Consider the following 17,768-nt stretch of genomic DNA (forward strand, 5'->3'; position numbering starts at 1 on the left):
CCCAAGGTCAAGGAGAGAGTTCTTTCTCTATCCTTTGAAGTTGTTTTCTCTCTTTTGATTAGCATGTCAAGTTTTGGTCACTGTATTTCAAAGAGATTTAAATTATAGAGAAATGTCAGAATGATCAAAGGAAAAAAGCCAACACTATCTCGCAAGGTTTAAGTGTTCAGTGCAGATGATGAAAGTTTAAGGGAAGTCCTGATTTTTGTCAGACATGTGTTTCGATATGTGGAGATTTTTGTGAGAGGAATGTGCCCGCTAGAGGAAGTGACTTGAAAACACTATAGATTTGCTTTTGATAGCTTGACGTGTTATAAATTCCTTATTGTAAAGGGTGGTAATACTAGACAAGGGCATTTTGTGGGATATCGTTCTTGAGAGTCCAAAATAGTACTGTACAAGTGATTTTGCTTTTCTGGTGAGTTTGCATGTTTGTCTGGCTAAAAGTGAAACCCAAATCTTTGAAATACCTTATACCCGTGTTAAGTCTGTGATTCTGAATTTTAGTAGCTGTATACATACATATGCGCAATCCCCTCGGTATCAGAGGAGGTTTGGTTTTGGGACTTCCCATGGATCCCCAAATCCTAAAATGCTCAAGTCTCTCATACAAAATGATGCAGTATTTACATATAACCAATGCACAACCTCGTATGCTTTAATCTCTAGATTATGTGTAATGCCTTATGTAATATAAATGCTATGTAAATGGTTGTTAGTACTGTATAGTTTAGGGAATAATGGCAAGAAAAAAGTTTGTACGTGTTCAATACAGATGTAGTTTTTCTTCCCAAATGCTTCTGATCTGCAGTTGGTTGAATTCATGGATGTGGAACCCACGGATATGGAGAGCCAACTGTATATACTTGTTATTTTTATTTTTTTAACTTCAGTTTTTTTACCCAGCCTGGCTTGCTTTAAATTCATAAACGATAAACAACTTGGAAACTATGGAAAACACCTGAAGAGAACTTGAGTTTGCAAGATTTTAATTTTTTATTCTGACAGCCAGATTATGAGCCCTTCCAGGAGGAAGGGGTTAAGCATTCACATAAATTCAGGAAGATGTTTACAACATGAACCAATGCTTTGTAGCTATATTTTAAGAGATTTACTTTGAATATTATTTTGATTAGAAATCTTAAACATGAATGGCTGGAGTGGTTTAATTTCATTAAGGACATATGTTGGCAAGACAGAATTGATGTTTAATTTGTATTGTGAACACTGGTTTTGAAGTAACATGAAGAAAAAAGTCCTGGCAGTACCGACATCCCTTGGTATCTCATCCCAGGGAGATTTGTTCCAGGACCCCCATGGACACTCAAATCCTTGGATGCTCCAGTCCCTTTTATAAAATGGTGTAGTATTTACGTACAACCTATGTGCATCCTCCTGTATGCTTTAAATCATCTATAGATTACTTATAATACCTAATACAATGTAAATGCTATGTAAATAGTTGTTATACTATATCTTTTTTATTTGTATTATTACTATTACTATTTTAGAGACGAGATCTCATTACGTCGCCCAGGCTGGACTCAAACTCGTGGGCTAAAACAGTCCTCCTGCCTCAGCCTCCCGGGTAGCTTGTATTACTTCTTGTTGTTGTATTCTTATTTTTAATGTTTTTTCAGACATTCTTGATCTGTGGATGCATATCGCAGGGTTTCAGAGGGCCGACTGTATAACCTCACCTGTAATTCAGTGGTTCTTATAGGAGAGCAGCACATGAGATGAGGCCACGGTGGGGCGGGGGTGAGTTGGACATGTCGGGCTTCGGTAAACTGCTTCACCCACCCTCCCTCCCCAAATTGTCTTCCTTCCTCTCCAGGCTCTTCGTGGTGATTAACAATTGCTACTAATGAGGATTGTACCCCTTAGATATGTTATAGCAAGAAAAGATTGAGAACACGTGCCCTACATCTTATATTAGAACTCGTGTTGAAAAAAGACAGTAATAGTTTCCCCAGAGTTCTGAATTCTCATCTGAGTTGTAGTTCTTTGGTTTGACCAATTGAGATTTCGCTGCAGAGGTCATCTTTGTTATAGAAAAAAAGAAACACGAATTCAAAGCTTATAAGGTATATAAATGAAAGACTTTATTAGAATTTTGTGTAGATTGTTTGCTTTTCAAAAAATGAACTACAGAAGCCCCTGTTGTTTTAAATTTTGGTTCATAAAATGCTAAGTGTTCATCAGATAATGAAAGAGTAACAGAGAGCCAAAGTGGAACTTCTTCAGTATTGGTGATTAATCCAAACTAACAAAAGATAAGGCTCTACAATTCTAATTAACTTAGTGGGAAAGTAAGATTTTACTTTTATTCCCACTTCAGGAACATAATTTCTATAAAGGGAGGTGTGTGTGTGTGTGTGTGTGTGTGAATATGTGTACAGTCCCCCACTCCCAGGTTTGTTTTAGTCGTTTTATTTGGTGTGTCAGGAAAAGAGTCAGAATTTTGAAGTCCATTAACTGGGTTTCATTCCTCACTGTGACCCTTTCTCACCATAGAACGTTGTAAATAGGAATCTTTCTGACTCAAAGCCTTTGCATTTATAGAATGGGTATAATATTACCTTCTTACCTACCTCACAAGGTTGTTGTGAGGCTGAAAAAGATACGTGGTAAGTGGTGTATTCGTTCCCACACTGCTATAAAGAAATGCCTGAGACTGGGTAATTAATAAAGAAAAGAGGTTTAATTGGCTCATGGTCCCACAGGTTGTATAGGAAACATGGCAGGCAGCATCAGCTTCTGGGGAGGCCTCAGGGAACTATAGTCATGATGGAAGGCAAAGCCAGAGCAGGCACTTCTCACGGCTGGAGCACGGGCAGGGTGAAGGTGCTCCATTCTTTTAAACAACCAGATCTCTTGACAGCTCACTCACCATCATGAGAACAGCACCAATGGGATGGTACTAAACCACAAGAAACCCACCCGCATGATCCAGTCACCTCCCACCAGGCCCCACCTCCAGCATTGGGGATTACTGTTCAACATAGGGTGGGGACACAGATCCAGATCTTATCAAATGGTAAAATGCTATGCAAATCAACCATAAACTTTTACTTTTAGAAGTTTTATTACTTTTTCCTCCTTGAAGCTAACTGTAAATCCATATGGGTGCAACTATACTTTTTATTTTTAAGATATATTCTGCCTTTTAACCTCTGCCAAATAATTGTACATTTTAAGGGCATACATTTTAGGCAATAAAACCTTTTAGGTTTGAGGACTGTTTGTTTTGAGACAAAGTCTCATTCTGTTGCCTAGGCTGGAGTGCAATGGGATGATCTCGGCTCACTGCAACCTCTGCCTCCTGGGTTCAAGCAGTTCTCCTGTCTCAGCCTCCTGAGTAGCTGGGATTACGAGCATGCACCACCACGCCTGGCTAATTTTTTTGTATTTTTAATAGAGACGGGGGTGTCACCATGTTGGCCAGGCTGGTCTTGAACTCCTGACCCCAAATGATCCACCTGCCTCAGCCTCCCAAAGTGCTGGGATTACAGGCGTGAGCCACCGCGCCTGGCCAGTGTTTTTGTTCTTAATTGTTAAAATAACCGACAAGGTACCACAGATTGTACATAATGCATATTTTGCAGTTTTTGTGGTTTCAGTGATAATAGGAATGAATATAGGTGAAGGATTTTGTAGAAAAGAAGAAATATACGTGGGATGTTTGATTTTTCTTATTTATGTCTTTATATATTTTTTTATTATGTTACTTGTAACCAGTGTTTGCAAAGCACATGTGATCTTATGTTTAATTTCCCTTTGTAAGCATGCTTTACAAAATAATTTTTTTTTTTGAGACAGAATTTCGCTCTTGTTGCCCAGGCTGGAGTGCAATGGCGCTATCTCAGCTCCCTGAAACCTTTGCCTTGGGGGTTCAGGCTATTCTTCTGCCTCAGCCTCTGGAGTAGCTGGGATTACAGGCATGCGCCACTATGCCTGGCTAATTTTTGTATTTTTAGTAGAGACGGTGTTTCACCATGTTGGTCAGGCTGGTCTCAAACTCCTGACCTCAGGTGATCCACCCGCCTCGGCCTCCCAAAGTGCTGGGATGATAGGTGTGAGCCACCGTGCCCAGCCCAAACTAATTTTTCTCTAAAACTTTATTATATTTCAAAATCTTTTAAAAGAACTGCAACTAGTGATACTAAAAATCTATTTGCTGTTTGTTTTCATAATATGAATGCCATAAATACCTTTAATGATTTGTTCAAAATTATATGAAGTTGTAGCTCCGTACCTTCTGTAAATTGATTTCCTCAGGACACATTTCTAGTTACATAGGCAGTCTCTAATTGAAACAAATGGATTAGTTTCCAGAGTCCACTTGAGTAGGCAGTTGTTTGGGATCTTGAAAATACTTATCTATAGAAACAGTCTTGTAAATAAGAGAGTCTCAGATTATCAAATGAAACTTATTTAAATCCATGTAACTGAACTAATAATACCAGCTGCAGTTTTATCCTGGCTGTAAGGACTATCATAATAGGAAAAAATAAGAGGAAACCTTACCCTCCCCCATGTCCATTTGCGGACCCAGATACAATCCAAGGTCTTTTTTATATTTTTTCATTTATCTTCTACTTCTCTTATTCCATTGCTGTTTAGAACATCCCAGGATCTTATTGTTTGTACTTATTTTTCCCACTTTGCTGTAATACCAATTCTTCTAGTCTTGAGTATTGTTGATCTTGGGTCTTAGGGATGAATGTATCAGCCATTTCATAATGTATCATGGTCTCCCTATGATAGGGATTGTCTTGCCTCCAACTCTTGCTCCTCCTTCATTAGGTGTGCTTATATGGTGACCCTTCCCAACCCTGCTTAAAAGTTGACAAGTCATCTCAGCAGTCCAGTAGTTTCCAGGTGTCCTTCCCAACAGTTAACTGTAGCTAAGGATGGGTTTTGTAATACTATTTACAGTTCAATTTAGCTTAGAAATTAAGACTAAGTAAACATGTATAAGAGATTTATCCTTAATATCAAAACTACTCCATACAATTGTATTTTTTAGAACAAACTTTTCATCTTGGAATAATACCAGATTGATAGAAAATTTGCAAAGATAGTACAGAATTCTTATATGCTCTTCATCCAGCACTCCTTAATATTGACTTCTCACCCTATACATTTGTTAAAAGTAATATATTAACATTGATACAAAGTGCTGTTAACTAAACTACAGACTTTATTTGGATTTCCTACTTTTTCTACTAATTCCCTTTTCTGTTCTAGGAACCAGTCGAGGACACCACATTGCATTTAGTTGTCGTGTCCACGAATCTGGATTTGTCTGAAGTGTTCTCATGATTAGACTGGGGTGATGGGCTTGGGGATGGATGCCACAGAGTTGAAATGCCCTAGTCGCATTACGTTGTCACTGGTGATGTTAACCTTGATCACTTGGTTAAGGTGGTGTCTGCCAGGTTTCTCCAGGAGTTACCATTTTTTCCTTTCCATACTCCAATTCTTTGGAAGTCAGTCACCACACACAACCCACTCTCAAGGGGAGGGAAATTAATCTCTACCTCCTGGAGGGGGGAGTATCTAATATATTATTTGGAATTTCTCCAGGTGGAAGTTTTGCTTCTCATTTATTTGGTCATTTATATCAGTATGGACTCATAAATGTTTGCTGCTGTTTTTACTTTGAGTTATAATCCAGTACCATTGTTACTGATTTTGTTGCTCAAGCTGTTCTTGTTTTATCGCATTGGATCTCTTTCAGTTGCCTTCTGTGTCGTTTAATATGCTCCCCTCCTTTGTCGTATTATTTTCCTTTTGATTTGCTTTTTGAATCATTTCTTACTTTCTGGCACCACAAGGTGCTCTGGGCTTGTCTTGTATTTTTCCTCTTTCTGTCCTAGGATCAGCCATTTCTCCAAGGAGTTCTGGTTCCTTTTACTGGATAATGGTATTGAGAAATGAAGATGTGGGCACTGGGTGTGTTTGGTGCTGTTGGGGTGTCATTGCTTTTAGGCCTTCTCAGTGATAGAATTAGAAAGTACAGGTATGTCTTCTAACCTGTGTATACACACGGATCTATAATTCCCTATCTATCAATCTAAAATAATCATGAGTTCATACTGATATCTCTGGCTCTGATTCAGCACAAGGTTCATTCTGACTTTCCCCCCTTGCTTATCTGTAACTTTTCTTATAATGAGAAACCTGGCTCCCGTTACTACAATTAATTACATGTTTGTTCAACCCTACCATACGCGTAAAGTAGTTTCAGAATTGCTAACCGGTACCCCTGTGAGGAATAAATTTATCAACTAGGGTGTAGTGTTTCAGTCAAGTTCCTTTTGTCTTTAGCCTTTTATAGTCAAAACACTATTCTCCAAAGTAACTTAGGTCAGCACCTTTTTCCTTCACCTTCCTCAGTGAGGTGGTATCATACTTTTGTAATTTAATTTGATTCATTTATTTCATCTGGGTTGCATCCTGGGATCCTCCAAAATCCTGATTGACTTTTTAAAATGTGCATACTCTAAAGTTCACTCTGTAATGTATAGTTCTATGGGTTTTGTGCAACTTAAAATGTTAAATACAAAATACTGTAATATGGTTATTTTGTGCTCCTCCTTGTTTGATTTCCTTATGAACTTTATTTTCAGAAGAAAAAGATGAATATATTATAATGTAATGTACAAAATGTATAATTGTCTGACTTTGTTGCCTCAAATACTAGGAATATTTTTGTTTTGGTTACTGTCTTAATTGCTTTCTTTAGAATTAGAAATGATCATGTAGTTATAAATTTAATGGCCAATGAAATACTCTTTGTCTTTGGATTCTAACAATAGTTGTGCTAATTTTTTCCTGTACACACAGGAAACACTGAAGAGGTTGCCGTTTATATTCAAAGCAGACAAAGCATGTAGAAACTAGGAAGTCAATAACAGCAGCTACCATTTATTGACCCTTACAGTGTCCCAGACTCAACAGCCCTGTGAGGTGGTGCATTTTCCAAATGCAGAAACCAGTTTAGGTACAGTAGATAACTTTCACAAAAATCACAGATCTATAGATTGTTAGAGGGATTCAAATTCAGGATTCTGGGGTACCAGACTTTATCCTAAATGGTTTCCAAACCTGGCTCCACATCAGCATTACCTAGAGGGCTTTTAAAAATACGTGTGCCTAGCCATTCTGAGAGCAGGACAAGTCAGAATCTCCCAGTGGGGGACATGAGCACTGACATTGTTAACAAACCTCCTACGTGCCTCACGTGAAGCCAGACCAGCAACAGTGTAGTTCTGGTACTCACTGGCAACACTGATTAGGCTCCAGTGCTCCTCCGCCCCATGCCTTTAAGATCATGCTGCTTAATATAGTTGTTAGGGTTAACTTTTTACTTGTTTCAATCATTCCCTGTCTGATTTCATAAGATTACAAGAACTTTGTAATCGAATGACACGCTAACAAGCACATACTTGCTCATTTGCCTTTAGGTTTTCTGTTTTCTTAAACATACAAACATACAAAGGAAAGTAGGAAGTTGTGTACATTATTTTGGACTATAGTGAGCAAACCGACTCAAACTGATGTAATATCACAGGTAGGATAGAAGTCATCAACTTTCAGCTGAGAACTGGATCCCGTGATAACAACAGCACAATAGTAATATTAAGAAGACTAGTAGCTAGCATTAACTGAACACTCGCTATATGCCGGGGCAAGGAAGAGGGCTAAGTAACTTGATCAGGTCACAAATCTAGAAAGTGGCAGAGCCAGGATATGAACCCAGAGCTCTGGCTATAAAGCCTTGTATGCTCTTGACAGTGTACAGTCTCCCAAAGTTACGTTTTGTCCCACACAGTGTTTTAAATATTTTTTTTTGACTTAGTGTCTAACATTTTTAAATGGGAAAATCCAGATTTTGGGTTTTCCTTGAAATACTGGGAAGTCTGTCAACACTGGGTCCACATTCCCACGTGACTAGCAGCATAAGGGCTCCAGTTTACTGCAGTATCCATCATTTGTCTTATGGCCACCCAAGTACACCTGCTTACATGACTTACTGGGCCTGTGTAGGAATTTCAGTTTGTGATAGGATCCTAGTATAGAATCACAGAAACTGACTTTTGAAGGGTAATGTAAAGCCTATTTGTATCTAACACTTTTTTAAAAAACAGTATGTTTTTGTTTTATTTATTGGAGTATCTTTTTAAAGTCCCTGTCCTCTGTCACGGCTCAGAGTAATTATCATCTGGTTTATATTTTCTAGAGTTTTTTGTGATTCTATAAATTATGTCTTTGTTATGTAACACATGTAATTTTTTTAAAACAAATGTGATAATGCTATACATATCCTACTACAACTTGAAGGGTTTCCCCCGTGTTGTCTACTTTGGATCTGTCCTTATAGATATATATATATATAGCTCTCGTTGTTAAATTCCATTTAACAACTACATGATATTCCATTATATGAATGTACTGTAACTTATTTAATTATTTCACTCTTGATGGAAATGTAATGTTTTTGCTTGTGTAAACAGTGTAGCGACAGACATTCTTGTACACACCCCTTTATGAACTTATTCTGTTGTTTTTGTAAGAATGCTTAATTGAAATGGAATTGTTAGGTCATGGGGTATATGCACATTCACATCTTTGATACATATTGCCAAATTACTCTCCAAAAAGACTATACTAATTTATACTTAAAACAGTGTAGGAGAAATTTGATTTTTCCTCATTTTTGTAACCATGATCAGCAAAAAATGTAATTTCGTTGATTTTTTTTAAGTCAGAGCCTCACACTGTTGCCCAGGCTGGAGTACAGTGGCACAGTCTCGGCTTACGGCAGCCTCCACCTCCCAAGTTCCAGTGATTCTCATGCCTCAGCCACCTGAGTAGCTGGGATCACAGGCGTGTGCTACCGCACCTTGCTAATTTTTTTGTATTTTTAGTAGAGATGGGGTTTCATTATGTTGGCCAGGCTGGTCTTGAACTCCTGGCCTCAAGTGATCTGCCCACCTTGGCCTCCCAAAGTACTGGGATTACAGGCGTGAGCCACTGGCACCCAGCCTAAATCTTTCTCTTCATTTCTAGTGACACTGAGCCTGTTTTTTATGTTTATTGGCCATTTGCATTTCTTTTCATTTGCTTATTTATTTTGCTCATTTTCTGTTAGGCTGTTGGAGCTATTTATGAATTTTATTCATAAAATTTATTCAAAATTTTATTTATTTTATTCATAAAATTTATTCAAAATTTATGAATTTTATTCATTTTTCTATGATGGTTGTAAATATTTCTTTCAATTTGCCTTTTAACTTGTTTAGGATACTTAACACTGTATAGAAATTTCACATTTTTATATAGTCATGTCTGTTATTATTTTATGGCTACCTTATTTTATTTGTACTCAGATTATTTTAAAATTTTATAATTGTCATGGTTTTCTTTTTACACTTTGAATCAGTTTGCAAATAATGTCCATGTGTTGTCATTGTTCATAATATTTCTAAAGTGTTTTAGTCTGTAGATTCCCCCTGCCTTTTTTTTTTTTTGCCATATATGAAGAAGCAGGGTCATTTATCCTGTAGGGTCTGAATTTTTATGATTGTATCCCAGTTGCCCCACATGTTTCCATTTTCTGTGTCTTCTCTGTGAATTGGCTGTAAAATAGAGTGGCTTGATCAAATTCAGGATTTTTTAATTGGTTGATTGTATTAACACTACTTTCCCAGGATACACACATATCTGACTATTTGTGCCATTAGTAGTAGTTGATGAACATTGCCTAGATTCCTTAATTCATTAAGGGCTGAAAAGTGAGGATATTCTAATTCTCTCATTTTTTCTTCATTTATTAGCTTCTTTATTATTCATTTCATCTATTAGATATTGCTATAAGGATAAACTTTTCCTCACCTATTATATGGTTACTTAGTGGAATAGTTGACACAAATGGCAAGATAAATGTGCTTGATTCTTTCCCTTTTATTTACTATTTTTTAAAATAATGATGTGGTTTATTGGTGACTAATTAGTGTTATTAGTATGATTTTGAACTGATGAATTTAAGCATATTTGGTATGTTTCAATCCATGGATGTCATTACTGTAATGTATTGAAGTAATCATTGTAATTAATGTTCACGTCCCATCTTTGGACAATGGGAACATATTCAATTGGCTTGACTCCTTTTTTCACAGTCCTTTGATAGCTTCCATGTTATTTAGTGTAACTGGCTATTCTAGGCTGACATTGTATACCTGTTCCAGGTTGAGAGTCAGATATATATATATATATATTTTTTTTTTTTTTTTTTTTTTTTTTGAGAAGGAGTGTCACTCTTTTGCCCAGGCTAGAGTGCAGTGGCGTGATCTTGTCTCACTGCAACCTCTGTCTCCCTGGCTCAAGTGGTTCTCATGCCTCAGCCTCCTGAGTAGCTGGGATTACAGGCATGCGCCACCACGCCCAGGTAATTTTTTGTATTTTTAGTAGAGATGGGGTTACACCATGTTGGCCAGGCTGGTCTCAAACTCTGACCTCAAGTGATCTGCCGGCCTTGGCCTCCCAGAGTGCTGAGATTACAGGCACGAGCCACCGCGCCCAGCCACTGAGAATCAGATACATTTTTAAGGAACCCTAGTTCCTTTTATTGAGAAGTGGTATATTCCAAGACCACAGTCTGTACACCAGCATTGTTCATTGCAACTGAAATTGTGGCTGGTCATTGTTTTACTCTTTAGTGGACAGATGAAAACACATACACAAAATGCATCACAAGTCCATTCTGATAGTTCTGATTCAAATTCAGGATTTGAGAATTTTGCTTAATCTCTTCTGACTTAATCCATATATCACCACCTTTCTTTTTTATTGAGAAGCCCAATTTTCTGTGATACCAGGTGTGACAGAATATCAAATACTGACTATATTCCAAAATAGACAATCATCTCAGTGTGATTACTAGAAAACAGTTCAAGTTTTGTTTTTGACCATCCTTAGGTTATAATCCTTTATGGATGTAACATCAGATAACTACATTTTAAAGACACTTGGAACATTTCTTCTCGTGGCTCTGCCACTGGCTAGATATATAGTTAGATTCTCTTCTTTTTTCTACTGTATTTCCAAAATAATAGCTTTATTGAGATATAATTCACTTAGCATAAAATTCACTGTTTAAAGTGTTCAGTGGTTCTCTGTATTTGGAGTTGTGCAACCATCGCCACTGCAACCATCCTCACTGTGTAACTTTGGAACATTTTCATTGCCCCTAAAAGAAGTCCTGTGCCCTTTAGCTGTCACCTCCACAATTCCTGTGCTCACTAGCCCCATCCCTAGGCAACCACTAATCTACTTTCTGTCTCTTAATATTTGTCTAGCCATATAAATGGGGTCATATGGTATGTGGTCTTTTGAGACTGGCTTCTTTCATTTGCATAATGTTTTCAAGATTCATCCTTCCTGTGGTATGTATTGGCGCTTCATTCCTTTTTATGACTGAATAATATTCCATTGTATGGCTATACCACGTTTTGTTGATCTATTCATAGATTTCTTAAAATTTTATTTTTAGGTATTGTTTTTAATTTGTTTTTATAAGAATTATGTAAAGTACTTGGTTTTACAAGAAAACCTAAATGTATTCTCAAAGAAGTTTAGCTTCTCTGACAGGGATAGTTAATCTTTTAAAACATTTTATGTTTTATACTTCTATTTTTTAGTGTAAACTTTTTGGAAGTATGTAGTTTTGTTTGTTTATTTACTTTTAATGTTTAAGATTACTTTATTTCCCCCAAGATGTCTTTGTATTAATATCTTTACATAATACCCTTAATATCCCCCCTTCAATTTTTTAATCTGTTTGTTCCCAACTTTGAGCTATATTGGAATTATCCTTTTATTTCCAAAGTTTCATTTGAAGTAATTTTCTTTTACTGCCAGTGAAATGCCAAGGTATTTCATATGCCCTTTCTTTTCCCCTAGATGGTGGTGGTGTGGTATATCTGTATTATCAGATCATACAGCCATGTATGACAGTACTTTCTCCCCCATAGCTATCATTTAGTCTCAGTTCTTCAGGGTTGTGTGTATGTGTGTAGACAGATAACATATTTATCACAGACATGTAGATAGAAGTTTCAGATTTTGTTTAAAGGCTCATTTTTAATTGTTATATCCCAGTCTCTTGAGTCATTCTGGTTGAGTGACACCTGTTCTTTAGTAGGTTTCTGAGTAAGGGTTCAGGAGGACAGCATTTCCTGAGTTCTGCCGTGTTTCTAACAGTTTGCAACATTTATACTTGGAAGTTTGTTTGACTGTCCATCGAATCTTTGGTTTGTATTTTCTTTCCTTGGATAAATTTGTTATTCATTGTCTTTTGACAGGAAGCATTGATGTTGAATGGTCTGATGACAATGTGATTTTTTGTTTCCACTTACAAGACCTTTGTTTGCTGAATACCTAAAGGATTTTTTTTCTTTAAACTCTACTAGTTTTACATAGTGTTGGTTTTTCCAATTTGATATTTTCAGATACATGGTGTACACTTTGAATACATAGTTTTGTTTGTCAGTCTGTTTTTTAAATTTCTAGTGAGTTTCTTAACTTACAGTTTCACATTTTTGCTTCACTGACTCAGTTCTCTTTGGGAGCTGCTCTTCATATATTTTGGATCTACTTTGCCTGTCTTCTCTGTCACTTTGTTTCAGATCTTTTCTTTTTCTTAGTTTCTTTTTCAGTTATAAAGTTTTCTTTTGTTGACCTCATTTCAGTGAAGGCATTATCTGTTCTGTTCTGTTTGTGCTTATGTGCCTTCTAGTTTGTTTTTGATTTTGGAAATAAAATTGATTTTATTTTTGATTAAAAAATTAAATTCTGGGCTGGGCGCGGTGGCTCACGCCTGTAATCCCAGCACTTTGGGAGGCTGAGGTGGGCGGATCACCCGAGGTCGGGAGTTCAAGATCAGACTGACCAACATGGAGAAACCCCGTCTCTACTAAAAATACAAAATTAGCTGGGGTGGTGGCGCATGCCTGTAATCCCAGCTACTCGGGAGGCTGAGGCAGGAGAATCACTTGAACCCCGGAGGAGGAGGTTATAGTGAGCTGAGATTGCGCCACTGCACTCCAGCCTGGGCAACAAGAGCGAAACTCTGTCTCAAAAAAAAAAAAAAAAAAAAAGGGAAGAACAAAAGATGGAGAAGTAAAATCAGAAGTATATACACATTTAAGAAGTCAGAGCTGGGCGGGGTGGCTCACGCCTGTAATCCCAGCACTTTGGGAGGCCGAGGCGGGTGGATCACGAGGTCAGGAGATTGAGACCACGGTGAAACCCCGTCTCTACTAAAAATGCAAAAAATTAGCCAGGTGCGGTGACGGGCGCCTGTAGTCCCAGCTACTCAGGAGGCTGAGGCAGGAGAATGGCGTGAACCGTGGTGGCGGAGCTTGCAGTGAGCCGAGATCACACCACTGCTCCAGCCTGGGCGACAGAGCAGGACTCCGTCTCAAAAAAAAAAATTTAAATTCTGAGTTCTATCACTGAGTTTTTTTTCTAATTCTGATTTTTGTCATTCTTTTATATTTCTTATGATTTTCTTAATTTCTTTTAGTTTATTTCAGAAATTGGTCTACAATTCTCATCTGCTTAGTGGACATATCTTTCTGGCAAGCGCTCACTGTCTGGAGGGTTATTCACCTTTTTCTCTCTCTGCTTATGATAACCTTGTGCTAGATTCTACTACAGTTCTTTTCTGTTGCTTATTTTTAAACATGATACTTGTTTCCATGAACGTAAAGGAGAGAGGGAGTTAGGAAAGTGTACCATCTTCTCTGTTATTGTTTGAGGTCTGTGGACTGTTCTTCTTCCCATGTTCTCGATCTCCTCTTCCCTTTCCTCCTGTTGTCCTTTACTGGGGAGTTGGATTTCACTTTTTTTCCTTGGTGTGGAGCCCAGAATTCCTGGAAGGGAATTTTGGGTACTAGTTTTAAGATATTATGGGGCCTAAACCACTCCAGCCCTTTCAGACCTTACTGCCAACCCCTTGCCTTTACTCATGAATAGTGCCAAAATCGTTCCTAATTTCACAGAAGTTCTCTGTAGACTCTGTGAGCTTTTCATAGAGCACTCATCATGACTTGGGAATCTGCCCCTTTACGCCCTTCAGACACCCTGTTAATTTCCTCTGCTTCCCTCCACTAATGCTGATACCACATGGCTCTTGGAACTGTTCATTGTTTTCCCGCCACCTCTTCTCTTTGGGGAGTCATGACGACCCCTTTTCATCTAGTTTTGTTGGAGGTTTGTCTCACAGAGTTTTGGTTTTGCTGTCCTCATTGCTCCATTTTTATGAGACGGCGTTGAAGGGAAATTGAAACCCTGTCGCCACCACTTTTTCCCAGAATTCTTTTTTTCAGTTTGACCTGTACTAAATTGCCAGTATTTGATCATTTTCAATGAACGAAAGTGGGAATTTTTATATAGTTTAACCTAATGCAGAGCTCTATCTTTAGATTTTACTACATTGGGAATTTCTTTTTCTAAATATATTGTTCAACATATATTTTTGTGTTTAATACATACTTTGATTTCCCTTAATAACCAGTAAGAATTTCTAAAACAGCTGCATAATTTTAGAAATGAATACTTGTGATACTGTGAGGTATAGTATGAGGTAAGCATGTCATTATTTTTCTGTTAATTGCTTATAACATACATTAGATAACCCATTATTTTCCAACTTCTTAAATTGCTGCGTACCTTTTTTTACATTAAATTATAGATAATTGGGTATGTTTCTGTGTTCTGATCTGTTTATTACTGTGCAGGATTTTTCTATTTTAAGTAGAGTAGGCTTATTAGTAAGGTTTGGTATCTTGTAGGACAATTTTGCCCATTCTTTCTCTTCAGAAGTTTCTGTGCTGTTTCTATTTTTGCACATTTCTTTCTTCCACATGGACTTTATTATGGATTTGTCAAATCCACACAACATGACATCAGAATTATTATTGTAATTACATTGCATGGTCTTAATATAGAATCTCTAAGATGGAGAGCACCCTTTCAAGGATTAGAAGAGACACAAGATGGAAATAAAGATTTTATTACTTGAAGGTTCTGGAGGGTACACGGCATGCCTAGAGGCCACTCATGCAGAGGTCAGGAAGTGCAGACGGAGAGAGGGAGGGACCCTTGGGCCAGTGCCTTCATAGAGTCCAAGGTATTGTCCAAACAGGTTTCCCTCAGGGAGGTTTAATTGGTGGGTTTAAAGCAATCAGGCACAAGTTCCAGGAGGTCACGCTGTTACAGAGGTAGTCACAGTGCTGTGTCTGCACTGTCCATGAGAGGTATGAGGGTCAGGGCCAGTGAACGAGGCTGTGTATAGCCGTCCATAGGGAGGTGGTCACCAGGAGGAAGTTGTATAAGGCAGGTATCTGGATCAGCCACATTGAGGAACTGGGAGGCAGTGTAGAACTGCACCCTGCGTCAAGGGTGCCAGAGCCCTGCTTCTGCTATGAGAAGGTTCCACTTCGATTCAAAGTGCATACTAAGGCAACATAAAATTATAAGAATTTACTATGCATTTTATCCATGTCCTTATATTACTGAATCTTCCCAGTTTGGCTAGGCTTGATCTGGGGTTTTACACTGTGTTTGATCCTGTGCTCTTCCCTGGAATAAGATGATAACAGATACGTGTTCCTGCACTGCACTGTCCCTTTCTCGGCTCACTGGTTTTATTGTAATAATTTGGAATGCAAGATCCAGTTAAAATTGTGTTTTTAATATTTCATTCTAGAACTCGAATTATAGTCAATAACCAAATTATCATCGTATTGTTGTATCTGCCTATACAGATTGAAAATCCCTTATCCAATATGCTTGGGACCAGAAGTGTTTTAGACTTCAGCTTTTTTTGGATTTTAGAATATTTACAGAATGGATACCAATTGAGCATCCCAAATCCAACATGTCAGTGCTCAAAAAGTTTTGGATTTTGGAGCATTTCAGATTTTGGGTTTTCGGATTAGGGATGCGCAACCTATGTAAGTTTTGTTAAATTTACGGCTTTTATCTTCGTTTGCTATTTTTCTTTCCCTATCTTGTGATTTTTTTATTCCAGTCTAGTTGTCATTTAACTAGACTCTACCATAACCATACTTTGAATAGTTTTTTAGAGAAGGTAAGTGAATTGTACTTTGAGATCATCCCTATTCAGAGGCTGCTGCTGCATCACATCTTTGTGGTATTTTGACTATGCCAAATGCTTTTCTCCCCTTTTCCTTTTGTTCTTTATGGAACTCTGATTGTTCTTATGTTAGAGCCCCTAGATCTGACTTCCATGTCTCTTGTTTTTACTCAAAGCTTCCATTTCATCTTTTTTTTTTTTTTGCTCTGAGTTATAGTAATAATTTCTGCAGTTAATTCTAGATTATTAAATCAGTTTTAGCAGTGTTCATTATATTTTCACTGTCTTTCTTGAGTTTATTTCAGAAGTCTTAATTTATTATTTTCCAGAGGCCTTTAATGAGATCTCGTATTAGAGTATTTTTATTGTTCTCTTCTGTTTTCTACATTAAATCGGTATTAATTGAACCCAGCTGTTCTGATTCTGCCCTTTGGTCTCCTCTTAAGGAAATTGCTGTTTCCTCTGAAGTGCTGAATTTTTGAAACATCTGCTCCTCTCTGTCTGGACATGTATTGACATACCAAGCTCTTCCAGCAGGAAGGGGTTTCCTCTGTGACTGTGGAGGTCTGGCTGTTGGCTCTCCCAGGCAATGTGGTCTTGCACTTTTTTGAGAACTAGGGATTGTGCCTTTGGCTCAGTGAGCCTGCAAACAAAGTCAGCAGGCTGGGACTGCTTGGAATGCCAAAAGAATTATTTAGAATTTTATCTTAGAAAGTTTTCTGAGTTTTACAGAGCTTTATATAAACATTGTTTTCTGATATCATTATACCGGAGGCGGTGGAGGGAATCATTTATAGTGTCTAAAGCCTTCACTTAGACATACCTTAAGCTGTGAACCCTGAATATCTGAGACAGGTCTGTTAATTTAGAAAGTTTATTTTGCCAAGATTGAGGTCGTGTGTGCCTGTGACACAGCCTCAGGATGTCCTGACGACATGTGCCCAAGGTGGTTGGGCCACAGCTTGGTTTTATACATTTTAGGGAGACAGGAGACATCAATCAGTATATGTAAGATGTACATTGGTTCCATCCAGAAAGGTAGGACAACTCGAAGCAGGGATGGGGCTTGCAGGTCACAGGTAGGTGAGAGACAAAACGTTACATTCTTTTGAATTTCTGATTAGCCTCCTTATGCATCGGTCTCAGTGAGCAGAGGGAACAGGCTGGGAGGCAGGTTTGCCCTAAGCAGTTCCCAGCTTGAATTTTCCCTTTAGCTTAATGATTTGGGGGCTCCAAGATTTATTTTCCTTTCACAACCCTGACCACATTTATCACAAGTAATTATTTTAGTGGTTATTTTAGAAATTCTTGCCTGTTAGGGAAACCCAAGTGTGTACTAATTTAAGTGCAAAAGTATGTATTAAATGTAGAAGGATAAATTAATCTTGTTTTCCTTAGTGCTAATGCAGATTATTAAGTGGAAACGGTGTGTTCTTCCAACTTTATATTTTAGTGGTTATATACTAACATTGTTTGATGTCAGATTATAATAAACTAAACGTCTGTGTTTTAAGAGACAAGAATTTTTTCCTTTCAGACATTTAATCTTGATGGTAATTTTATGCTAGGAAGAAGGCATATCCTCGTTTCTGTC

General features: G+C 37.7%; 1 protein-coding gene across 7 annotated transcripts in view; it reads left to right on the forward strand.

The window, feature by feature from the left end:
* The window catches only part of MAP3K4 (mitogen-activated protein kinase kinase kinase 4), a 126,349-nt gene that overhangs the window by 59,645 nt on the left and 48,936 nt on the right, over positions 1-17,768 (forward strand). Inside the window, exon 1 of one of the 7 annotated variants that reach the window (XM_055268990.2) lies at positions 16,843-17,253. The exons of the other annotated variants lie outside the window; for them this stretch is intronic. Within the exon in view, the coding sequence (XP_055124965.1) occupies positions 17,110-17,253 (144 nt within the window). The 5' untranslated portion in view covers positions 16,843-17,109. Of the gene's footprint in view, positions 1-16,842; positions 17,254-17,768 lie in introns of those variants that run through there. 7 annotated transcript variants of the gene reach the window in all.

Source organism: Symphalangus syndactylus, chromosome 2 (assembly GCF_028878055.3).
Source record: "Symphalangus syndactylus isolate Jambi chromosome 2, NHGRI_mSymSyn1-v2.1_pri, whole genome shotgun sequence".
Taxonomy (NCBI): Eukaryota; Metazoa; Chordata; class Mammalia; order Primates; family Hylobatidae; genus Symphalangus; species Symphalangus syndactylus.